We start from the raw sequence: 25,000 nt of genomic DNA on the forward strand, positions 1-25,000 counted from the left end.
TTTTACTCAACTTCACAAGGCTTTGTATGGAGATGCCATGTTGTCCCTGATGCCATTTGTGCCCCTCTGAGGGGCACAAACATGGCTGCCGGAAGCTTTAGAACAACACATATGTCATGGCACATGTCAGGTTGGCACTTATCTCCGGTTTCTTGTAGCATGAAGTGATTAGGAGTATTTCTACTCCCCCCTGGATGGGATCTAGTCCATTGCAGGGTTACCCCCAGCATTAAATTTGCCGGTACCCATTTAATACAAAACCCTAAGAACACAACACAATGTCCCTGGCCAGACCCGAACCTGGACCACTCGATCCGGAATCTAGCACTCTAACGATGAGGCCACCGCGCCTCATCGTGGGTCGTGGGTCCGTAACCCTAACTAACCCTAACCCTTTTTTTTTAATCAACGACTGGAAATTCTCAAAACAGACAAGACCTAAGACCTAAGACAATTTGGACCAAGCACTGAGGAGCTAATATACATCCTTTTTTATCTTCAAACAAACACGACCCACTGCCCACGACCCACCCACCCACGCGATTTAGGCCTCACCCCATTGAGTCAAGAGCATTACAAAACGCACACTAATCGCAGGTTCCAAAATAATGCTATCCGAAACCTTCAACATACTTACTAAACAAAGAGTAAACGGAAACGCTTTTGTTTTCGTTCTCACGATTCCTGATTGGGAAGAGTGAGTTTTTGCATCTTGGCAGTTAATAGCTCATTTCAGAGTTCCTGCATGCCTCAGTTTCCAAGCGAGTCCTGGTGCAAAACTATTCGAATGGAAATGAGTTGCGTATTCTTATGCAAATCAAACTCATTTCCCTTTCAATAGTTTGAGCACCAAGACTCATTTTGAAACCGAAACAAACAGCAACTTGGAAATGGCCCATCTGTCTATTCAAGCTTGGCTTCAATAATTGTTGAATCATTAGGCGTTCAAGGATTCTGCGCTGATGACAAGATTTGGCCACACAGAGTATGCGCAAACTAAAAGAATGTAAAGGATTCTCACATAGGTGACAGGTTAGGGTTAATTAAGGTTGAACCTTCCCGTCCGCTCCATCATTGAGATTTTCCCCAGACTTGTCTTAAATTAAGATCATGCAACCCTACCTCATCATCACTGTGTGGGAAAAATGCAAATGCAAAATGGTGTGCAAATGCTGCGTGAGTATCTTCAAAGAAGAACTGTTTATCTTTATCAGCTTGTACCGACAGCTTCCCCTCACGGATTGAATCTGCTGATTGAATATTGCCAGCGGCGACGTTTGCCTCGGCAGTCACATAAGCTTCCAAACCTCGTTTGAAAGAGTTGTGATAGTTAGAGTCGAAGACCTGAAACAATACCAAACTCAGAGCTGGAACGAATACTCAGAAGCTGGATTAGAATGACAAAGTTTGAAAATAGATTAGGGTCAGACATAATTAACAAAAACCAAACTGCCTTTAGAAATGCCGTAAACTGTTAGTATTTTTTATTAACCAGTAGGGATCGCAGTTCAGAGGAAAAAGGCACCAATTTTTAGATAGATAGAGAGATGGTGTTTATTTACCACGCTTACAGCACAAAAGCTGGATTACAGTGGTGTCAGCCTGGGTACAATGCATATACAACAGAAAAATTAACAATACATATAATTATTCACACCAATGGCTAACATAGACATTGGTTCCAAAGTCCCTACGCGTATCTGTGAGTATTAAAGTTCCTTAGACGGTCAGTGTTCACCCTGGGGCAGGACTGGGGAGTACTCCCAGACTGTAGCCCATAGCCATGGGGTTGCTTTACAGTAGCTGGGAGTAAGGAGCATATTGGCTCCAGATCTTTACCTCGTACATAAGATATAAAATTCGTACATATTTTCTCATTCAGCATTTTAAGCCCAGATTGATACAAGGCACTGTTATAGTCGACGGCCGGGAACATTATGCGGAGGGCTTTACGCTGCACAGACTCAATCAGGTTGTCAAGATAGAGGGGGAGTGCAGCCCATACAGGCGCAGCATATTCAAGCACTGAACGGATGAGGGCACAGTTAATGGAAACTAGGTCCGCACACGCAGCACCCGATTTCCTAAGCAAACAAAGGGCATAAAGGTGTTTACAGGCTTTGGTGACTATGTGCTCTAAATGCGCGTTCCATGATAGATCGTGAGAAACATGGACTCCAAGGAGCTTGTACAATACAATAATACAATACAATACATACTTAATTGACCTCTCCCCATAGGGGCTTTTCAGGGCCAATGAATCAACGAAACAACAGAACACAACAACTACAACTGTTAAGAATCCCAACTGGCCGAAGGCAAACCAGTTGGCTATTTACAAGTGCAGCTGGGAAGTTAAACCAGGGACTACCAGGATCAAATTCAACGAGTGGTCAGAGCGGGTCTTGAACCCGGGATCTCCGGATCTCAAGGCAAGCGCCCTAACCACTGGGCCACACTGCCTCCTTCTCCTTTGTACGTCTGCACCAGATGGAAAGGGCAGCACCCCATGGTAATAGGGGCTGAGGCTGGTATTGGAGGAAATTAATATCCATAACCTTACATTTTTTAGGGTTAAGGTGCATTCCTCGGAGAGAGGAAAAGCAAGAAATATCGTTTACAATAAGGGGGAGGTAGCTTGGGCTACATCTCGGAATTGCCTCAAAGACAGTAGTATCATCTACATACTAGTCTACATGGCAAGGTGGCAACTAGACGGTTAACTAATTAAAAATGCCCAGACCCAAGTGTCCCCACCGCCACAAATCCACCATAGAATTCAAGGGCAAAGGTTTTTCTTTCATTTCAATCCACTAGCTGCACTATCAAAGCCCTCCCAGCGATGTCAGCGGCTGTTAGTGTCCCAAACGAAACGATAAAACCATGGAAAAGATCCTCAGACACTTGGAACATGTCGCAGCAACCGTTTCTTGAATTCTATGGTGGATTTGTGGCTGTGGGGACATTTTGGTCTGGGATTTTTGGCTTTGTTCGGTAGGCTCTCCCGACTGGGGTGTTCAGCCTTGGTATTTTATTATAGCCGTTGACAACTGAGGAACCGATACTGGCTCAATGAGTAGTTGAATCAGGAAAAAAAACCACACAGGAAGGAAGCGACCCACAAATTTTTCATAAAATTATCTTCTCAGGTATTTTATTGGGATTCCCATGTAAATCCTTATATTTTTGTGGTTTCCCTCATATTGAGCTTCAGGCACCTGTGGTTAAGATGCTGTTACTGCTCAAGTAACGTATGTGAATTGATAACTGATGACCAGTAAAATTGTCTGGAATTAGAGTAAAATCTGTTAAGTCTCAATCCCAGGGATCAATGGGTTAACTTGGTTGCTTGTCATCCTCAATATGTCTCTTTATCTGTAGGCCATATGTTATACCCAACAACAAAAAAAGACCACAGTGACATTGGTGTCTTTTCTGTCAACTGAAGGCAAAGGAGTTTAAATTACTTTTACTACAGCACATACTTACATCCAACAAAGTCCCAAGGAAATTGTTGTCATAGTTTTCCAGGAAACGATTTGTAGATTCCAAAGAGAGAACATAATCGTTTTTGGCTTTAACACAACGTTTCTTGCAGTCGGCAAATTTCTGCTGTTGCTGTTGAAAGAAGGAAAACTGTTTTTGACAATTCGGTCCACAATATTGCTGTGATCACTTTATACAAAAGGTTTTATTGAAAAAAAGCTATTATGAAGAGAAAACCTCATGAATGCCATCAAGTTTAAACATCACAGTTTTAGGTAATGGTATAATCAAGACAAACCTACCAATATATTGCCAAATTGCAACTGACACATAACTAGTACAACAACATGTTGGCAGACATATTACTAATTTAGTAACCCAAACACTGTCCTCAAACACACTGTCACATAATTAAAATCTATTGAGCAATGAAAGGAACAGAGTCCTTTAAAGATTCAAGGGGATTTGGTTGAGTTGACGGTAATGTGTGGGGATTCCCTGCTAGCAGGTCTCTTTTCTTTTGCATTCGCTGGGCTGAGGAATACAGGAAAGGAGACCTCTGCCATGGTCGAAACTCACTGTGTTGAGCATGCTCAGCAGTTACTTAGCGACTGAAATCCCCCTCATGTGATACTCCATGTTGTGTGGACTCACTTAACAACAGTGGAATTAGTGTAAAGGAATGCACAGGACACATGTAAATGTAAACGTAAATGTGTGCTTAGTTGACCTCTCCCTACAAGGGCTTTTCAGGATCAACCGGCTCAACGGGATCGGACCGAATGCATGTGAAGGTGCCGACGGCTGCCGCCATACGATCCATTTGTGATCTCGGAGCACCACAAACCCAAGCCAGATGTAATTGACTGGGAGTCGATTTTGAGGAGGGAGGAAAACCGGAGGACCCGGAGAAAGACCATCGGAGTCAGGTTGAGATCGACTGAAACTCAGCCCACATACGACCCGGAGCCAGAGTTGAACCTGGGTCACAGAGGTGGGAGGCACGATTGATGACCACTAAACCTCCCTGTACACAGCCAGCTCAAGTCACAGTCAGTCAATCATATCATGTGGCATGCAGTTTGAAGAGTGCCGGTCAAGGTTGTGGACGGCGGTTGGATCAAAGCAAGTTTTGACCCATGGCAGTGGTCTCTTTTCATGTACTCCGCAGCCCAGCGAATGCAAAAGAAAAGACACCTCTGCTACCAGGGAAGTGTGGGGATTGAGTCGAGGATCAAAAAAGAGAAAGGAAAAGCATTCTTGTTTTCACCAGAGTACCTTTTCAAATTGCTTGGCCATTTTTTCATTCTTTCGACGGGAATCTTCCACCTTTTGAAGTTTCTGTTCAGCAGATTTGGTCTCTGTCGCTATGGTATGATAGCGATGGAGACGCTAAAATAGAACCAAAAAAATGCCAAAGATTTTGCACCCAGCTTGTTCAATGACAGACATCTAATACTCCCACAACTCACAATACCTTGCATAAACAACTTGCATAACTTTTCTGTTGCTTCAATTCAAAATTTTTCAATTAGCAAATCTAAAAATTGGACCTCCACCTCTCCTACATGTGTACACAGCACCTTGCACCTTGGGTCAAACTTCCATTAGAAAGGTAAAAAACAATATATGTAAAATACAAAAACATAAAAATATATATGTAACCATGTAGTCCTGAAGTACCTTATTAAGTTCTAGCACTGACTTCAACAACTCCTCTTGTAGGTCTCCTGCTGTCTCTCGACACTAAATCAAGTAAATACGCATGAGCAAATCAAACGTCACTACTACAAAAAGCCCTGTGAAAAGATTTGATCTTTCAAGCACCCTCTCCACATATGATAACAATAATAACTGTTATTTTAAAGAGAAGAAACATCTAAGGATACACCATATGACACAGACCATTTGCCATAATGTCTCATTTTAACCCTTCACCCCTAAACCGGCCTAAGCCGGCTATTTTTAGAGTGCATTCGATTGACCATATTCCGGAATAGGAATACATGGAATAGAAGTAAGAAATCCTTTGTTTTTACGTAGATTCACTTTAAAATTGCCGAACACCTGCTAAAATGCTATTTTAAACATATCTTTATTATGCTTGTTGCTTCAAAATGCCAAATAGGTAGGTAAAGGTTAAGTCTGCAATGAGCCTAAAAGGCCCATCAGGCCGGCGCTTATCTCCGGTTTCTGTAGCATGAAGCGACTAGGAGTATTTACACTCCCCCCTGGATGGGATGCTAGTCCATCGCAGGGTTACCCCCGGCATTAAATTCGCCGGTACCCATTTATACACCTGGGAGGAGAGAGGCACCATGAGAGTAAAGTGTCTTGCCCAAGTACACAACACAATGTCCCTGGCCAGGACCCGAACCCGGACCACTCGATCCGGAGTCGCGCACACTAACCATGAGGCCACCGCGCCTCCCCAAATATACCATTTTAAATCATCTCTCTAGGTATTCTAATTCCGGAATAGGGTCAATCAAACACACCCTTAGTATTTTACTCTGTCTAATGCCAGACGATTTTACTCGTCAATGGGGAACCCCCGGGAGTCAATGGGTTAAAGTCCAGATACAGTAACATACAACGTAGTCAAAAGAGATCTTAAATGACCAACAGTAAACAGTCAGAAAGCTCCACAGCATGAACCAAAACAATGAGTAGGAAGCATCCCCTACTCTCTGTGACAATGCATGGGTTCTAAATGTGCCATACCTGGTATATCATGAAGTTCAAGGAAGAAGTGATGTGAGAAAAGGGCTTTATCCTTCGATATATTCAATGAATGGTTAATGTTAAACAATATCGTAATATTAAATTCTTAAAATTACCTTTTTTGCTATTCTTTGGCAGTCATCACTAATAATCATAAATCTATTGACAATGTTGTTTGACACATTCTCACTGAGACCAAGGTGCATTTTGGATTTGTTCTTTGTTTCAATGAGCACTTGCTGCCATAAATCCATTGTGGTTCCTTTTTCTTTCCTGAGGGAACAAATTTATGACCAATTTGATGTTAAGTGCTCATGCTTTCAACTGGAAACTTTTGAAACCTGTCCAAAGGACTGTTTTATTAGCTGCCCCATTATTCTCAACAGTCATGTTATCACCTTTACCCAGATAGAAGTGGCTTGGTAAATGCAAGATATTACTGACGAAAGGCTAAAATGTTACAGTTAACACCTGCATATAAGATCCTAGGGCAACAGCTATTTTAAAGTTACCATGAATAAATAATAATAATAATAATGATAATAATAATAATAATAATAATAATAATATATATTTAGCTTTACAAAATTCTCAAAGCTTTACAAACAATGTCTCAAATTACATGCAGTATGAGAAACTCTAAAATTACAATAGATTTCTAAAGAAAAACAAGAAAATCTATATCCTGTATAATAATGCAAATAAGGTTTATACACTCTACATAATAATAATAGTAATCTCTATAAACTATATATAATATGATCTCTATACTCTATAGCACTGGCGGAACAGGTGTGTTTTAACTTTACTCTTAAAAATATCGAGTGATTCAGAATTCTTAATGTCTACTGGTAGTGCATTCCAAAGTTTAGGGGCACTGGCAGCAAACGATCTGTCCCCATAAAGCTTAGTTTTAGTTTTAGGTACAATAAGAAGCATTTGACAGGAAGATCTAAGTGCACGAGAAGGCTTATACAAAGTCAATAGTTCAGAAATGTAATCATTTCTCCCTGGTAATGCTGGCAGGATCACTACTCCACACAACCAATCAAATTCATTTTTCCAAAACAAAGCCTGGCTTACACCTCCCTTTCACCTCTTGTAAAAAACATCCATGGTAACCTGCTAATTTTACCTCTGAGTTTTGTGCCTTTGCAGTTTCTCTAGGTACATCCTGGACAACCGCTCTAGGTTTCTTGAGTATTCTAGTTCCAATTCAGATAACCGTCTGAAAAACTCTTGCAAATCTGCCAGGAATAGAACCTTGCCTTCTGTTCTGCTGTCAAAGCATTTCAGTTGGTCAATTAAAATCTGTCGCACCTCTGAAAGAGATAGTATTACAAAATACTCTCAAACAAATTTGTGCACATTTCACCTTTAAGTGTCAAATCAATAACAAATTCTCATTCAGTTTGCTACAGATGTACACTATTACAAGTATTTGAATAAGAACAACGAGCTCAAAGAGACTTTCTGTGTTCTAGCCGCCAGGTGAAAATTGGACTAGAAACACAAAAAATAGAGGGGTTGGAAGCAGTAACCTGCGATCAGGCGTACTTTTCTTTAGACAGGGCGGAAAAGGTACGCCTGATACAATTTCCTAAAGAGTCGTCTGCCGGTAGTCCAGAATCTGGATTTTACTCTGATTGGCCAAAAAACAACGGAGCTCTTGGAGCCTCTCTTTGATTCGTTACAGAATTGCAAAAAAATTGGTTAGGCTCTGTTTTCAGCTGCTGTTCCTCACATCAGATTTTTTTTCAAAATCTTCAAAGGAAGAACAGAGAGGATGCATCCGAAGAATGGTTTGTCTGAAAGAAGACATAAAAGTTGTACTTCCTATGGGATTTGGCATCAGAGTTATTTACAGTCCCAAAAATAATTCTTGAAAAAAATGCATCATTCCACTTCCACCGACTCGAAAACGTTTGTAGTTGTGGTAAGTCCTTTGGAATATTTTGGAAGCAACAAGTTGCAAAAAGAACCGAATACAACTTTAGTGCTACCACATTAGGAGAATCAGCCGAGCTTGACAGAGAAATCTGACATTGTTTACAGAAGCGCTGAACAATGATTTAGTGACACACTTCTTACAAAATGATAGCTGAGTAGCTTCTGCTGGAAAACTAAACATTTTACAGTGACATTAGCATCTTTTATTGGCATCTCAATTAATCAAGTTTGATTTGATTGTATGGATAAAGTTTGAATTCGCAGACATTCCAGCTCGAGTTCTATTTTGTTTTCGTCGCTTCTTTCCTTGAATCGCAACGTGCAGATAATTTCTGGTAAAATCTGATTGTCTCATATTCATAGCACGACACATGATAACATCACTCTTGACAGGTGGGCGGAAGACGACTCATTAAGAAATTGTATCAGAAAAGCGCGCCTGATCGCAGGTTAAGTTGGGAGTAGAAAGAGGAGGAGTGAATCCTTGCAAGCAAAATGCACAATTTTGATTATGAGCTCTTTTTACTACCTCAAACTCTTGCTTTACAGGCCACTAATTCAAACCTTAAAGAAAAATTAGGAAGAAATGCACCAGACAGTAGTTGATCGTAGTACTGCAACAATAGAAACAGCGCTGCAAGCTTTCTGCAGGGGCGCACAATATGTAGCTAAGAAAAAGTTAAACGTAAAGGTAAACACACACCTTTTTTAACTTAGAATTTCCTTTACGCTCTACAGGGTATTTTCTCAGGAAGCAGATGGTGCATTCATTTCACCCTCCCCCCCCCTCCCAGTCCTCCATTTTGAGGGCCAAGGCTGAATTTATTCTGTCCACACGCAAAAGCAAGATTATCATAATTTTACAACAGCTCCTAGACAATACAATTTCGTTTGAACAAGTTTCTAAATAACGTCTTTCTATAATGGAATAATCAAATGTACAACTTCATCAGAATGTTTGTAACATCTATAATCCTTCATCGTTTCTAGAATACTGGTTTTAAACACAGATCTTTTTCGTATATTGCGTGCCGCCTCTGGAACAAGATACCTTTGCATGTTAGGGAGGCCCCAAATCTTAAGAATTTTATGGCCAAACTAAAGAAACTTAAGTTGAGCCAGGACAAGTGTCGCTGTAATTCCTGCTCTAACTAGATGCTATTATAAATTTATAGTATGGATAGGTAATTTTATTATAGATTCTTAGTCTAGTATTTTCTTAATTTATATACTAATGTAGATACACATACATTCTGGTAACGAGTCTTTTTTAGGCTCATCAATATCACATGTTTAAATAAAGTTTTTCAGCTTTTCAGTTTTCAGTTTTCAGAAGTCAAATCATTTTAACACCTGTACCAAAACACAACTGATAAAAAAAATAATACTCTACCAATAATTGTTTCTCAGCAAGGTGGTCTGAAGAATTATAACATTTTGGTCAATTTAGTTTAATTAAATAACGTAACTTGCAAACATAATGTGACCCACGGATAAGTGTTAAATCATTTCTTCGGACGGAAAAAAAATCTCGCACGGTAGCAGTTGACATCCAGTCCACTGATATCTTAAAATGTTTTTACAAGTCCACACATGTCAGGATCTTAGACAGCTGTGGATGATGAGTGACTTTACAACCAGGCCTCTTTTTACAAGTTGCGACAACCTTGTACATTTCATATAAAATTAGCACATTTTCATAACAACCAATGAGAATTTAATTCAGGAAAGCCACTTGCTTCAAAACTAAAACAACAAGGCGAGAAAACAATCAAAACAATCAAAACTACACATTCAAAACGATAAACTGCGATTGACGGACGGACAAACAATAACTGTGATTGCTTGCGATCAAAGCCAATTGCTTGAGACCAACAGCACTGGTGCGATCTAAATTACGGCTGATATCGTTTCAAATAGTATATGGTTCTTGAACGCCTTTAACTTGCAGGGAGTGAGGAAAATCTATAAATATTCACCTAGCTGAAAGCCTTTTCATGAACATCAAGCAAATCTAGGGCCATATTATTTGTACTTCAGCTTAACAAGGATTGTCGACATGCATCGTTTTTAGTTTCTCAGAAGAAGTTAAATGTGAACTTGACGAAAAAGACCAATTGCAGATTTCAAAAAGGAATATACCGGCATCAACCCAATCGTAAAAGTAAACTGCACTTAAAAGTGGAAGTAAAATAATGCAATTTTTTGGGTTTTTCTCTGGAAAGTGAGGCTGAAGCTCGTCCACGAGTTGGTATAAATTACAAAACTCCTAGGCCCAATATGGCATCGTCATTGTACATTACCGAAACGAACACAACTCTGAACTTAAGATTTACTGCAACTACACACTTAGCCAAAGAAACGCAGTTTGCTCACTCGGCAAAATCGAGAGAAAAGGGTCTCACTATTGACGAAGTTAAACAGAAAGTCAACGCGCCTTTTCAGGTTTAGTACCACAAAAGCGTGTACGGTACGCTGTTTTATGTACTTCCCCACCGCGCACGAAACATCGCAGATTTTAATCAAACCGGAAGCCAGCCAGGGCGAATATCTCACTTATTTCTAAACACAGTGGTATTTAAAATAAATAATAATTTATTCGATGCCCATAGCAATACTGTTTATCCCCTGAATTTGAATTATAACATACCTTTCGTTTGAGTATCGAACTCGAGGACAGCGGCCTTGCCTTTCTTGCCGCTACTCGTCATTTTCAGCGCCGTAAAACTTCCACACTGCTACGCCATCTTGATGAGATTATGACTATATTTTGTCAAAGAAGGAATTAACCAGCCAGCTGCTGGTTTTTAGGTCAAGGAAGCTTTGTTTTGGGATAAAAATTCCCACATCTGAACGATCTAGGCTGGCCGGAAGAAGTGGGTTTATTAGGGCCCAGACTTTGACGATTTAGTAAGTTGAAAGCGAGGCCACCTGCTGGGAGGGACTAAAACAGGGGGACCCCTCCCACACAAAGATAACTGGGTTGCGTGATTTCCTCGATTATTGCATCAAATATGGCAGGGACAATGTACAATGGTACAAAACGGAAGTCATCAAAATGTCTTTATTGAGGTTGTTGCTTCTTTCCAGCTGATAACAAAATACTAGTAAACCTGTCATCACTGGCAATTGGCCACGTTAGGTATCTCAATATTCGTACACGGCTAAGAGGCTTCATGGCTAAATTGATAAATATTCTTTTGTTTAGAAATCTCCCTTGAGACTTGTGAGACAAAGAAAACAGAACTGAGCCGTGAAATTCGTAGCCATGCCTGAGCACTCGGCCTATACGAGGAAATTACAAGCATTGGCGATGACGAACGTGAAGCAGAATAAAAATTCACCCTATCAAATCAAATAAATTTTAGAAAAGTTTTGGTCCAACGGTATCAAACGGTACAGCTTAGCGAACACTATTCTAACAATAACAAACACTGTGATCAAAATTGCCAAATTCCAGATTTTCGTTCTGAAATGTCAGTCGTATCAGCCTCAAGGTTTACTTGCTCTCATAAATGTTTGCTGAATATTACGAAATAAACCGATGAAGTAAACCTCTACTTGTTGTTGTTAAAATAATGACACAGACCTTCCACGGATTGGCATAGTAACACTTCGTCTTTTTATTTATATATGGCCCCAGAACGACCCTTCGCGACTGACTGAGACTGACTTTGTGTCGCTCGGTCAGCCGCATCATTCCCTTTGCCACTGCATTTCTACTTTGAAACCCGTGAGGACGACCAGACATGGTTTACAACAAAGTGGGGAGATCGGGGCGAGGCTGATGATAAGGCGCATTGAGTTGACAATGCAAACAACACATTTATTAAATGCCCCTCCCCCTAAAGCTTAAATCCTAACAATCCTTTCCGCCATTGAGATAATTGTTTGTATTGAGTTAATAATTCGCTTGTCACATGCTACCTCTCGTCGTTTCCGGGCATATAAAGTGTAATCATCTCGTCTGTAATCCATGGCGACATGTATGAAGTAAAAGAAAATTCAATGGACGTGATCGAGGTGATATTCTACCGCAGGACATAGGTAAAGCCAACTTGTTTTGTGCCTATAAATAAGCTATTGGTAATCGTAATTCCTCTTAGTAGCCTTGAAGAGATTTAATCGGTCGTTGTAACCATCATTGCGAAAATCGATCAAATCCATCGTACGTGTTATTTAACTCTTTCCTATTCCGGTATCAGAAAGTAGGTCGGCAGCTACTTTTCTCTGTTGTGCAGTATAAATATGGTAGCCGATGACAAAGACAAAATTCAGAACATAGAGTATCTCTCCTATAGAGTACTTCAATTTTCCTTGCTCAGATAATAAATTATTTTGGCTTCTTGTAAGCTATGCTTCAAGGTCATTGTGAAACGTTTCATCAGTGGCTGCCTGAGGTGCTTTATTATTTATTCATCATCCCTTTTAAAGGAGCTATCTCACGTTATTTTAGGGTGTTTAGGAAAATCTTTAGTTAATCATCACGTATTTAAAACTCGAAAATGGTGATGTGGAATTCCTTTACTGATAAAATTATCGTTACAATTCTGAGCTAAAAAGACCTTTATCCAGGCGATTTCGTCATACACTTGAAAAACGTCGGGCCGACCTTTTTCAAGATTACCCGACTCCAATTGCAATCTATTTCAATCTTGTCTATTTGTGCCGGTCCATCCATGCTTCAGGCTTTCCTTCTGCTGTATTTTTTATATGTTGTTCAACAAATTTAAGTGGTTATTGCAAGGTTTCTTTCTATTTTTTTTGGACATTTTGGGTGTCAGAATGTACGTCATTTTGCGTGATATAGCCTCTTTTAGCGCTGACCTTGTTGAGCCACGTCGTGTTCTTTTGCAACGACCATGAGCGTGGAAGCTCATATAACTATCGGTAATATTAATTCGAGCCTTTTCAGTATTGCCTCGAATCAGGAGCCCATCTGGACCGTGCAACTTCCATACAGCGTCTGTGAAACGGCGTTTTCACAAATAGGTTTATTTTTAGACTAGCCCTTCTCGCGAATTAGGTCAAAAAACAAAGGCAGTTCCGGTTCGGTGACCCTATGACGTCAGCTTAATTTCTTGTAATTGGTCATCGGGCTCTTGTGGGAGTCTCATTCGCGGGAAATTCAATTAAAAATAAATCGGTGTGTGAAAACGCCGTTACACGAACACAGTAGAGTTGTAGGCTCCGTGTCATGGGTTCCTACTCGAATACGGTCCCAATCCATAGCCATACATGGCGAAATTTGCCACTCTTGACCTCGACCTCCCCCTTGGGTACATGCGTGGGCGAGTCCTTATTCGCATAATCGAATGGGAAATTGAAATCTTTGCGTAGTTCCCGAGACTGAAAGATCTTGCAAGCCTGGGCTTTTCAAGGGCCGAACAAAAAATAGGAATGTCCGACAAGAAACAGCCGCGAGAGAAAAAAACATACGAGATAAGCGAATGAATTGTCCGGTACCGAGACCATAGGGTCATGTGCGGTTTTGATCAACAAACATCAAGATATTTTGACTTCGCCTTTTCATACCTGTCGTTTGTCCATCCACTGACTAGCATGGGTGGCACGGGGAGTCCTTTGCAAGGTCCCGGAACACACTGTGGTAGCGAACGGTTGCTACCGGCAGCAATCGTAAGTATCGTGGCAATGGATTATGCGGAAGCTGGAAGCAAATTGATGATGACATAAACTTAAGAAAAGCACATGAACTTATCAAGAACAATGTTGTACTCTGTCCAGAACACATTTTCTACACGAATAAAACCACTTACGTCAGCGCCCCAAACACTTATCAGACAGACGTTTAATTAATGCGTCAAGATTGTTTTGACATCACTTGCCAGGCGTCTCAAAGTGAATTAAATAGATATAGACCAATAATCCAGGTTCTCGCGTTCTTGTCCCCAGTCCATTGGCGGTAGGAAGACACTGCCAGGGAGTATACGTATTACGATATCTATGTTCTTTGCACATCGATGGAAAATCTTGGTTTGCTAGGTAGGTTGTATATGATACAACGGTGTATTGGTCATATAGACCAATAGGACAGTATCATGGCGAGCTTAAAAGGGCAACGGTTAACGCAATAGATGAATTCCCGATGACCAATCGACTTCTAAAATATGTGTATGCACCTCATTGCCGACAACAAGACTACCTTTTTCAAGACAATTTTTCTGGAATATGTAGAAAAACGTTCGAAATTTAGTATTGGTAAAGACAGATCCCCGTGAATGGTTTGGAAGATTTCCTTTCCAGTTATGCTACGTAGGTAGAAAGCATGAAACATTTTATTTCGATCATTATAAAAGTGCTTTTATAAGGGCAATTTGCTATGGCAATAACAGCTAGTCATTCAATAGCCTGCGAGTAGAGGCTTTCTCTTAGCGGGGCGAGCGAGACAGACAGGCCGAGACTGAGAAGCGAAGAGATAACGTGCATGCAGGCTAGTCATTCAGTTAAGGGAACGATATTGTAACCGGATGCAATAATTTGGAAAGCCGGCTAGACTCTCTGGCGATAATGAAACTGGCCAATTGTCACCGAAGAGAAGACTGTAATAATTGATACCAGTTTGATGTTTTAAATCAAGCCGTTAGTAACATCCATGGAAGTTCGCTTCACGTAGAGTAGTCATGTTTTACACGTCGCCTCGAATTATTTGCATCTTTGATTATCTTAAAATTCAAAAACATTACTTGGAAGAGCGTTGTTGCTAAGGTACGCCTCGTCAAAAGGAACATTTCTGTTATGAAATTCCTGTTGCTTTCAGAAACGGCTGTAAAGCCTCAGGTTTCCAAATCTGCGCGTGGTTAAGATGAATTTTTTTTAAATCATTATTTTTCATCCATAATGTTGATTCTATCGAGCTCATAAAGACAGTGTCCGTAAAAACGAAATGGTACTACTGTAAAGAATAAGTTATCGAAATTCTCCTTTCCAGCATTCTCCTTGCGCCACGCTATTGACTTAAAAAGCATGGTAATAAAATAGCCTTCGAAAAGTCGCGCTCTCATTGGCTCAAATCATCATACAAAACAGGTTATATTTGTTGACTTGCGACACTTATTAATATTTTAGTCACAAGCGCGCATTAATATTTCTTTTCACTGCCGAATGGAGAAAGCGTTTGAATAACTTGGAAGTCAAATTTGAATCACTGAGAGAAACTTTAATGTTACAATCCGAATGGAAAATATTGCAGGTGAGATCACAGTAAATTTTTTAATACATATCTGGACTGGCTGGGGAATACCACCGGTAAATCTCAAGAGAATGTAAACTCGATACTGACGTTTTTTCAGGAAAGTTGATGGACGATATTATTTTTGCACATTACATTTTTTTTATAACTTGTGCCAAACGAGAGTTTTAAATTTTAATTTTTCCATTTAGCGCTGAAAACCCGCATTTTCGTCGAAAATAAGGGCTTTAAACGATTTCCTTTATGGTACCACGGGCCACGCGACTGCATGCGACAAATACGTGCAAATAACAATGCAAAATGCAGTTTTACTGCTCCTTTTTCCGCGTCATCCGTGTATTTGTTTGAACGTTATTAACGTTAGCTCTATGCCCCAGTGATGCTTTCTTCTATCAGCTATTTACTATGTGTTACGACGTAATGTAAGTCACAAAACCCGCTGGTTTAAAAAGGGGAAGCGCCTGGCTTTTCCTCGATCTCCAGAACATATTCTTATCGGAATTAAGTAGCGGCATTCACAATTGGGTCACTAGTTTGAAACGATTATACTGGTTTGAGATCGTTTGATTCTTGCTGGCGGTTCAACGCGTTTTCAGCCACGGTTTTTTTATGAAAGACAAAGTAAAATGCAAAGTCAATGGCTGGTACCGAGCGAAACTTGTTTTTAAGGTAAATATCTCCAAAAATGAAAAAAAAACGTACTCGTATTATTGATGTGTGAGTATAGAATTACTTCGGCAGTAGCCTTATATAAAATGCTGGACCGGAGCTAATAATGATCGGTTTGATGGGTTGGTTATAATCATATAAATAAAAAGGTCAGAGAACAGAAAAGAATTTCAGTTAAATTAAATAGAACTAATATATAAATTAAATTAAATTAAATTAAAACTCGTCTCTATGGGGATTTTCACGTTACTTGATGAATTCTTGGTAATGTCTGTCGGTGACTGAGCAAAACGTTAGTAAGGAAACGGAAAGGGCAGGCTCAGCTACTGACTCAGCTACTCGTGAAAAAAGCATAAAAATTGCTTTGCTCTAAATTTCATTTCTCTAGTAGTTGTTTAATATCTATAGATAACAAGCAAGAAATTAGCTAAATGGAACAACTGTCTTCGATCTTTGGCAGAATGAAAGTCTGTGCCTGACATCAGCCGTAAACTCGATGCTCAGAAACCTCTCTATGTGACACACAGACGTGGATCCTACGTTGTAAAAAATATTTTGAATAACCGCAGCTAACGGTATTTATCTTTGGAACTCCAATTTTCATTTACGTAGTCGAACGATACAGCATGTCTGGAACTGTATGATACTAACTGTATGCGTATTGAATACCGACTATGGTCGAATGTGACTTGAGAAAACAGAAAGTATATCGTCACTTTCACTTATTGCGTCTGTATGTCATGATTTACTATATAGTTACGACTATATTAACGATATATCGCTTGTGTATCCGCTTGCAATACCTTTTGCGCTAACAAGATGACCAAAAAACGTGTTACTTCTCTTTGCTTTTAACCCTTATCACCAAAATCACCGTTACTAAGGCCTTTAGCAGTTAAATTGACAAAAGTCTTTACATCTACTTAGCGTGTACAGCATACGTAGTTTCTATTTTTGCCATACCCGGAAACTACAGCGCAATATGACGGTCGTATAATCATTGAAATTACGACTGTGTGACTTTTATCCTATCAAACTTGGCAACTTTGATATTTATCTGTGAAAACTAATATTCACACCTCTTTAAAGTTTCCATTTGACAAACTCGCCTTTCTATCTACTAACTCTGTTTCTATCAGGCAAAATGCTGTAAAATAACTTAAATTTGTTAAACATTTCTTCTTTGTTCTTGTCTCTGAAATAATGGCTTTGTATTAATTCAACGTGAACAGATTTACAATGGCGCTTCAATATCTACTTAAAATATTATAGGACAGCGAAATTGCGTGCATGAAACCAAATGTGACGTAAAAGGGAAAGCAATATCCACCTCAAACACCAAATCGTGTTGGGTTTGGCAACTGCGAAGCTTTTCAGCAACCAATTTGACATTTATCGTCACTATTTACCGTTTAATTAACAAGGATTAACAATGCATATGGCAGACAGAAAAGGTTAGTTGTTTTGCATCGAACTGAGAGAACTTAATTTTCAAATGTGTCAAGTTGAACGCAATGAAACTGTGGGATGCGGCAGAGTCGTGTGAGTATAAGTTGGTCTACAATACAAGAATGATTTCGCACTTCATGTTGGTACCGGGATATTTCTTGAAATTAACAAGTGTTTTACCTTGCTATCAGAATAAGCAAATTCTTTTTATAGCTTTTCCAGTCATTTTTATGGAAAATAACAGTAGCTGAGACGGAAATTTTGCCCTTTTCAGAGTCCTGAAGGAAATGCGAATGCTATACGTTGTGCTGATGCGATATCAACCGTATTCACCGCAATTTTCTGTCTTGTCACAGAGACGGGTCCCTAAACTCTAATTTGTCAAGCAAAAGGGGCAAAGGAAGGTCGCCATTTAGTTTAACTGGGAACATCTTCTTGGTTTGTGTCTTTTTTCTAAAATATGCAATGGCGGAGTTTCGATCCGGAATATTCAAAGAGGGAAGATCATTCCTAGCAAAAATTGTTCCTTTTGAGATTCCAGATTTCTCTCTTTCGTTTTCAAGTTTAGAATATGCCAGATTCAACCTGCCCTCGTCACTGACAAGAAAACGTAAGGCTTCCTCTTTATTCTTGTCATAGCAAATTGTCTGCCAGCCATGCCATTGGCTGAGTTACAGAGCGGAAATAATACGTGCAAATTATTCCTTTTGATGGATGATGTGTTATGTGGAAAATATTCATGAATCGACGATGCGCTATCATGCGAGTGTCAGAAACTAAAACCTGAGCTTTTAATCGAAAGCATAACAACGTCTGGCATATAGGGTAAATAGACTGATCATCGAAGGCTCAAGGATTATAATGAGAGTGATAATTATTCGTCCTCATTGAACGATCCCGCGTACAGAAGAGAATTGATCAAATTGGTCGAGTTGTTGGGAAATTGTAGTAAGTACCAGTGTTTTTACTGATTAAAAGCAAGAACGAGCGTGTTCAATATAAACATCGACTCTAGACTCGGAAATAGGGTCGCATCTATTTTTGTGGCAAGTTTATTTGCGCGTAATATCGCGATCAATGCATTGGCAAAAGACTTGTGCTATTAAACATGGATGCTTCAATGATTTTTAATTATTCTTTGATATGAACTTTTGCCTGGTTGATTAAAAAATAATCATTTATACTAGAATGACCGCATTTGCTCAAAGGTTGCTGTTTCTTTAGGGGAAAATCTCGAAGAAAGAGCGAAAATGCAAAGCTACCGAAGTGTGGAACAGCTGGAGGCCTTAAGTCGTAAGTAATAAGTAATTCATCTGCTTTCAGGAGGGGGTAAAAAGAAATAAAAAGAAGGTTTCTTCGAACGTTTTTTCCAAGTTTTGTGCCTCAAGTATGACGGAAATTTCCGCTCTTCTTGAGTTATGAATTCTTATGAAGGAAAAGAGCAATTGATTATGCAACCTTGCAGTCTAAATAAATAATATCCATACATGGAATTCATTTGTCTTCATTTTATTCCGAAAAACTGTCAAACCAATCTGTGCTTTTTTCAAAACTCTCAAACGACAACACTAAACTTGTTCAAGTATTGAAGTAAAGAAAATGTAAGCTTCTGCAGCTTTCTACTGAAATTTGTTTTTTGGCCTTCGAAATCTGTGGTTATTACTTCTTTGTAATCGAAGTTAAGTGAGCGTTACGAGGCTATTGATATTGCTTATGGCAATTTTCATGTTTTTACAGCTTCCACTGCCAGTCATACATTCAAGGACCACGAAACGGTAAACAAACATTTATTATTGCTTAAAATAAAAAAAAAATCTTTGTGTAGAATTCTTTAAGTAAAATTCAATAAATTTACGTCTTCTGTGTGAGTTTCAATGAAAAAAAAAAAAACAAGTCAATAAAAGTACTCAATACAATTGCTTGCAAGCAAATTGCAATCTGAAACGACAAAAATTCTTTAGATCTTAAGTTCGGGTTGAAAAAACTAAGATCTGTTTGGCTTAATTTTGAGACCTTGAGTTAAACAGTCTAGTCTAGTTACAAGAGAACAAACTTACAAGATACCTTTGATTCATTAAAATGTTAATTTCACTGCGTAAATAGTTTCAAATCTCGACTGGCTCAGGGTTTTATATCTTACTTATCTCTATTTACTATCTTGGCATGTCAATTTTTTTCGTGTCGGAATAAACTATCACTAAGACTAAATTCAGCAAACTATTAAATCTCATAGCGGTTACCAATCAGTTTCTTTGTTAACCTATGTGGCGTCGATTTTGTCCTTTAGTTTTCCTCTACCGTCCTTATAAATTTATGATAGAAATACGAGTTATTGTAACTTAAAATATGTTTTCCTTCCTTTCCTTTAATTTTATTTTTTTTCTTTCAACTGGGCCGCCTAGATTAGCAATTGCTATTTTGCGGGCCATTCTATTGTAAGATCTTATTTTGCGTATTTTAGGGAAAATGTATAAACTGTGTGAGCGAGGCCTTGAGTTGCTGTTGAAAATTTTAATCCAAGTTCGCCGATCTACGGTGTCATCATCATCATCATCAGCAGCAGAGATGATGATGCCGTAGATCAGCGAAAGCTTGGATCAAAAAGTTTCAAAAGCAGCTCAAGGCATAATTACTCATTTTAACCTATGTGGCTTTTACTTTACCTTTTTTTCAGCTTATTCAAGAGCTGAAGAAAGAAAATTTCGATTTGAAACTTCGTTTGTATATGGAACAGAAGGAGAGAGAGGTGAGTTGACGGACACGGATCACTTCTGACTTTCCAACTTAACGGACTTCAAAATTCCCTACCAGCGATTTTGATTTTCCATTATTCAACTTCAACCTGCATGGGATCGGTTAGTTAGTAAAATAATGCATTTTTGTTTGGATTATGTGCATGTGTGCATTGCTTGCCGATTTGCTGTTTAAGACGTTTAGTCGAGTCCTCCGCTCTAAGATATCCTCATCAAGTTCTCGAAAGTTATGTTGTCATTAAGAAAAGAAACGTTTATTTGAAGTGCAGGTTATTGACGAAAGATTGAAAGTGATGCTTGCACTTATCAGCACATCTCCTTCATTATTCCTGTCACGGGAAAACATGAGCTGGACAAACTGACCTGCTTCCAACTAAGTAAAGTGTGTGGCTTCATCGCTCAGTTGGTAGGTCATTACAACGGCGTAGAAGAGATCAGGGGTTCGTATCCCGTGAAGAAGAAGAATTTGTCATGTGTCTGTGTGAGACAATTGCTTAAATTACCCTGATAAGTGCAAGCATTACTTTCAATCTTTATATTGACATTATTTGCTTCTCGACATTTTTAAACAGGCTGGGAAAATTTTCTGATTTAGCCCAAGGACTGAACAAATGTTTTAATTACGGATAGTCACTTTCAATACAATAGTTTCAACATATGTTTCTTGCTGTAAATTAAAGTCATTGGTTTAAGTTAAGCTGAATGTCGGTACTCAATTTTTTCTTTGGTTTTGATTTACGGGACCATACTATCGACACTGCCTGCAAGTCAGGTTACGCAGCTTCACATACATTACTATCAATGATGATATGATATATGAAATGGATCATATATGAACTGCGGATATGAAATCAAGTGAAGCTATGATCCTCGCAGCTATGAACGCAATTTTTGTAATTGCGTAGAGAAGCCTGAAAAATTCAGGTCTTCAACGGGGTTTGAACCCGTGACCTTGCGATACAGGTGCGACGCTCTAACCAACTGAGCTATGAAGCCACTGACGTTGGGGGCTGGTCATTTGTGGGTTCTAATGTTCCCGTGAGGAATGACCACAAATGACCAGCTCCCAACGTCAGTGGCTTCATAGCTCAGTTGGTTAGAGCGTCGCACCGGTATCGCGAGGTCACGGGTTCAAACCCCGTTGGAGTCCTGAAATTTTCAAGCTTCTCTACGCAATTGTAATAACTGGGAGGATCATAGCTTCACTTGAATACATTATCAAGGCGCAAAAAGAGATGCGCAAAATTACACTGGCTACCTTGTGAATTTTTAATAAATAACAATGTTTACATCCCGCAGAGAGTGACAGAGGACTTCAAACAAAAAATCGTCGTTTTGGAAAGCGATCTCACAGAAGCTCTGGATGAACTTAGCGATGCACTCGAAAGAGAAAAAGATTTTGAATCTTGCTTAGAAAGTTCACAGCTCCGTGAAAAAGCATTACTCAATAAACAGAAGAGAATTGAGGAAACATGTCGAGAACAAGAAAATGAAATTCAGTTTCTCACTCTGACAAAAACAAAAGAGAAAGCCTGTGACAGAATCACCACATCAGACGCGGAAACCATGACAGATTTCCCCTTCTACATGGAAAGAGCCGTAGATGTCGGAAATCATGGTGATAACAGAGCCTTTGATGATATTGATTTGAAAGACGGAGATAGTCCGCGATCTTTGCAAACAGATACCTTGGTCAGAGACGATGGCCCGAGACCCGAGGGACCCGATCTTTTGAACACAAACTCAGGGACCCTCCTGAGGAAAAAGAACGAAATAATCAGAGAAGCCAAGAGACGACGGACAGCGAGATCGAAAAAGGGACAAAGAAGGGATATGAGAGAAACATTCAATTATGGTTCGGAATATGCCGAGAAGACCCGAGCGCGCGCCGAGAAGAAATCGGTTTTCAAGAGATTGTGTTGCTGTATTAAAGATCAAAGCGCTGAATATGAGGTTGATGAAAACGTGGATAGAGCAAGGGCACGCCATCATAGGTAGTGATAAAGTACGAACGGTGACACAGGGAAGAACCTGTATTTCCGAACTATAGCGAAGATATGCCGGTAATCAACGAAATGTAGCATACGTAGTTGGCCATGCGATGAACTTCTGCAAAAACCAGACAGCTCTAAACGACCTTCTATTTCAATAGAACGATATACAAGGAAAGTATGCTCCGTTTAGGGTTACGGTCCATTGTAATTCATCTATGTTCAGTTGTGTACACTGTTTTTTTTAACCAATCCTGTGCACCGTTTTATCACCTGCGCGAGTTGATCCAAAGTCTGCGCGTGCCTTTTTAGTCAAAACTGTTACTCCTAAATTTTAATTGTAAATACTTAGAAGAATGTTTTGAAACGCTTATGAGTTTCCGCGAAAGATGGAAGAAAACAATCGTAAGACAAATTTTTAAAAAAGCAGTCAAGTGAGCAAAAGAAAGCGGCCAATATTAATAGAGTTTTTGTACTCAAACACACCAATGTGATTTTCTGTTCTGGTAGATTTTAAACAAATTATAGTTTTTTTTTGTTTGGCGCGAAGAAGGGGAGAAGAGTTGAAAAAAACAAAACAAAAACAAAATGCTCATATGCAGCAAAAGATACAGGGTTCCAGGATGCCACAAATGATTAAAATCACCCTCGGATCCAAGCCACTCATGCATACATCGTCCGCCAGAAAAGAAACGCCTGGACCGAGTTCGAAAAAGGACAAGTGTCAAAACAAGAGCACGTGGATACAGGATTTTTCTTAGGAGAGGGTGCACCACTAGGGAATGGTGCAGAATATCAGTTGTATTAGAAAGCCGCAGGTCATCTCAGGAAGGGGGGGGGGGGGGGGTGCGCACCCTTTGTACCCTCCCCCTAGATCCACCCCTGCTTTTCAAAGTTCGGATAACTTTATCCAGTGGATAAGTCACTGTCCGGATTTTTAAATATACTCCATGTTGAACGTTGACAAGGGTTTTCGCACACGCTTTTACTTTACATCTACTTAAAGCCGCTGTTACACGTTGAAACTTTTAGCTGAAACTTGTGTGCAACGGCGCTGCGAAACAAGTTTTTGGAGGCATTGGACCGTGTAACAACTTTAACATGGTCGGTTTCGCGAAACTTTTTTGAACTTCCGTTGCGAGACAACTTTCACGAAAAGTAGAACCGCTTTCTACTTCTGCAACGGTCGCAGCAATCGCAGTGGTGATAAAAACCGGAGTTTCACCGTGTAACACCACTTCGTGAAACTGGTCTCGCTCGGTCTTGTTACGTCACGCCGCGTAAGCCAATCAGAAACCGGCTAAGGCAATGTAAACATTTCGAGAGCAGTTTCAACGTACCCGAACGAGTTTCGACCTTTTTTGTTACACGCGTACGGTGCAACGCCTGTTGAAATTTTTTTGCAGCGCCGTTGCACATACGTTTCAGGTAAAAGTTTCAACGTGTATCAGCCGCTTTAACTGCGCATATTCACCGCATAATGCTATCCTGGAAGCCTTTAAACAACTCGGCCAGAAAGATAACTTCTGATCCAACAAAACACAGGGTTACTTGGTTATATTCTTGAATCGAACAAATAGGCCTCGATTCACACTATAGAAGATTCTCTTCTCCTTCACGCTTCGCAAAAAATATTTTTAGCAAACTTAAAACGAAAAAAAATAACTAAGGAGATGAAGCGAAATAAACAGTAATAAGGTATTTTTTAATAACCAGCATTTTACGGCACCTTGATTCTTTTTTCAAGGGCTTTATACACAATATTTTTTCTAATTCCGTGACACATACATTTATTTAAAACCAATTGTCGGTTTTGGTTTAAATGAAAAAGCTGTACATTTCTCTTGCATTAGTTATTGGTAAATAAAATGGGAAATTTTAGAGGGTTTTATTTTGTACATAGGATACAGTTGACCTGAATAAACTATCAATCACTTCCAGTTTTCCCGGCCAATATATAGCCTCTCCGATTATAAGTCATTTTGGCGTGTGAGTGAGTGCTAATCCGTTTCCATCAAAGAAACACAAAATTAAAGATGTTGTACGATTTCTGAGCTCAGAAACTTTTTCTGGTAAAAAGGTGAGTAAATCAAATCTGGCCACTGAAAAGATTACTGTTAAAATATTTCGGGAACATGATCATTTTCACAGCACAGCCAGAGGTCTGAAAGTTCTCCGATGATAAAATTGAAGACATTATGTCAGCTGCAAATATCTGTAACTGGGAAAAGATGATTCGCTCTCTCGTCGTCCTTCAGTGGTTCGATGGGTCGACGACATAGCATATTTTTGTCTCTGTAGTAAAGCCTGATGAAAAGGGAAAAGTACAAATAATGTTTAACAATTATTCGCCGAAGACGAGCCTGAGGTGAATAATTGCATAGTTACGTGATTATTTGAAAAATATACATTTTCTTTAAAACAATTTTTTCGTCGGTAAAGTACACAAAACGGCTTGAGGCCATTTTGAAAAAAAACCGCTTAGGTAATTATCAAGTAATATTCACCTCAAGTGCAACTAATCAGCGCAGAGAACTTTCAATAATCACCTATGTAATTACACTAAACTCTGATGTACGCGCCATGAATGCATTTTGTCCCAATTTAGCACAATTGACCAAATCGGCCATCTCAATGTTGTACCCAATTCAAATCTCCCGAGCTTAAGATTCTTTAAATTGGGTACAACAGTGAGTCAGCCGATTTGGTCGATTTTCAATGATGACCATAGAACATTGTGCACACAAGAAACCAGCCTCCCCCACTCC

General features: G+C 39.5%; 3 protein-coding genes across 7 annotated transcripts in view; 1 reads left to right on the top strand and 2 right to left on the bottom strand.

Annotated features, from left to right (window-relative positions):
* Window positions 1-1,071: 1,071 nt before the first annotated feature.
* Window positions 1,072-11,038, bottom strand: LOC138055808 (SLIT-ROBO Rho GTPase-activating protein 2B-like). Its single transcript, XM_068901680.1, has 7 exons — window positions 10,811-11,038; window positions 7,346-7,532; window positions 6,327-6,483; window positions 5,170-5,232; window positions 4,765-4,878; window positions 3,490-3,618; window positions 1,072-1,344 (listed from the first exon to the last, which is right to left on the bottom strand). Exons 1-7 carry the CDS (start codon window positions 10,869-10,871, stop codon window positions 1,072-1,074), a joined length of 984 nt encoding a protein of 327 aa, XP_068757781.1. The 5' UTR covers window positions 10,872-11,038.
* A 1,037-nt stretch (window positions 11,039-12,075) lies between these two features.
* LOC138056588 (uncharacterized) lies at window positions 12,076-24,172 on the top strand. 5 transcript variants are annotated; one of them, XM_068902422.1, is made up of 5 exons: window positions 12,076-12,207; window positions 18,713-18,781; window positions 19,226-19,263; window positions 20,163-20,234; window positions 21,541-24,172. In XM_068902422.1, exons 2-5 carry the CDS (start codon window positions 18,739-18,741, stop codon window positions 22,237-22,239), a joined length of 852 nt encoding a protein of 283 aa, XP_068758523.1. In that variant the 5' UTR covers window positions 12,076-12,207; window positions 18,713-18,738; the 3' UTR covers window positions 22,240-24,172. The 5 variants fall into 5 exon arrangements, with proteins under 5 accessions (XP_068758523.1, XP_068758521.1, XP_068758522.1 ...); XM_068902420.1 differs by lacking the exon at window positions 12,076-12,207 and adding an exon at window positions 14,085-14,163; XM_068902421.1 differs by lacking the exon at window positions 12,076-12,207 and adding an exon at window positions 15,243-15,370.
* The window catches only part of LOC138056587 (uncharacterized), an 18,496-nt gene continuing 17,412 nt past the window's right edge, over window positions 23,917-25,000 (bottom strand). Inside the window, exon 19 of the mRNA XM_068902418.1 lies at window positions 23,917-24,539. Coding sequence (XP_068758519.1) covers window positions 24,434-24,539 — 106 coding nt within the window. The 3' untranslated portion in view covers window positions 23,917-24,433. The remainder of the gene's footprint in view (window positions 24,540-25,000) is intronic.

The sequence above is a fragment of the Montipora capricornis genome, chromosome 7 (genome assembly GCF_036669925.1).
Source record: "Montipora capricornis isolate CH-2021 chromosome 7, ASM3666992v2, whole genome shotgun sequence".
Taxonomy (NCBI): Eukaryota; Metazoa; Cnidaria; class Anthozoa; order Scleractinia; family Acroporidae; genus Montipora; species Montipora capricornis.

Bases quoted from the DNA above. Each gene is read 5' to 3' on its own strand.
- LOC138056588 (XM_068902420.1), top strand. From the start codon at position 14,142: ATGGAAAATCTTGGTTTGCTAG. The intron at 18,782-19,225 runs GTAAGTAATAAG...ATGTTTTTACAG, and splicing joins ACAGCTGGAGGCCTTAAGTC to CTTCCACTGCCAGTCATACA. The intron at 20,235-21,540 runs GTGAGTTGACGG...TACATCCCGCAG, and splicing joins TGGAACAGAAGGAGAGAGAG to AGAGTGACAGAGGACTTCAA.
- LOC138055808 (XM_068901680.1), bottom strand. From the start codon at position 10,871: ATGACGAGTAGCGGCAAGAAAGGCAAGGCCGCTGTCCTCGAGTTCGAT. The intron at 7,533-10,810 runs GTATGTTATAAT...TATCTCTTTCAG, and splicing joins GTTCGATACTCAAACGAAAG to AGGTGCGACAGATTTTAATT. The intron at 4,879-5,169 runs GTACTTCAGGAC...GTTCTATTTTAG, and splicing joins CAGTGCTAGAACTTAATAAG to CGTCTCCATCGCTATCATAC.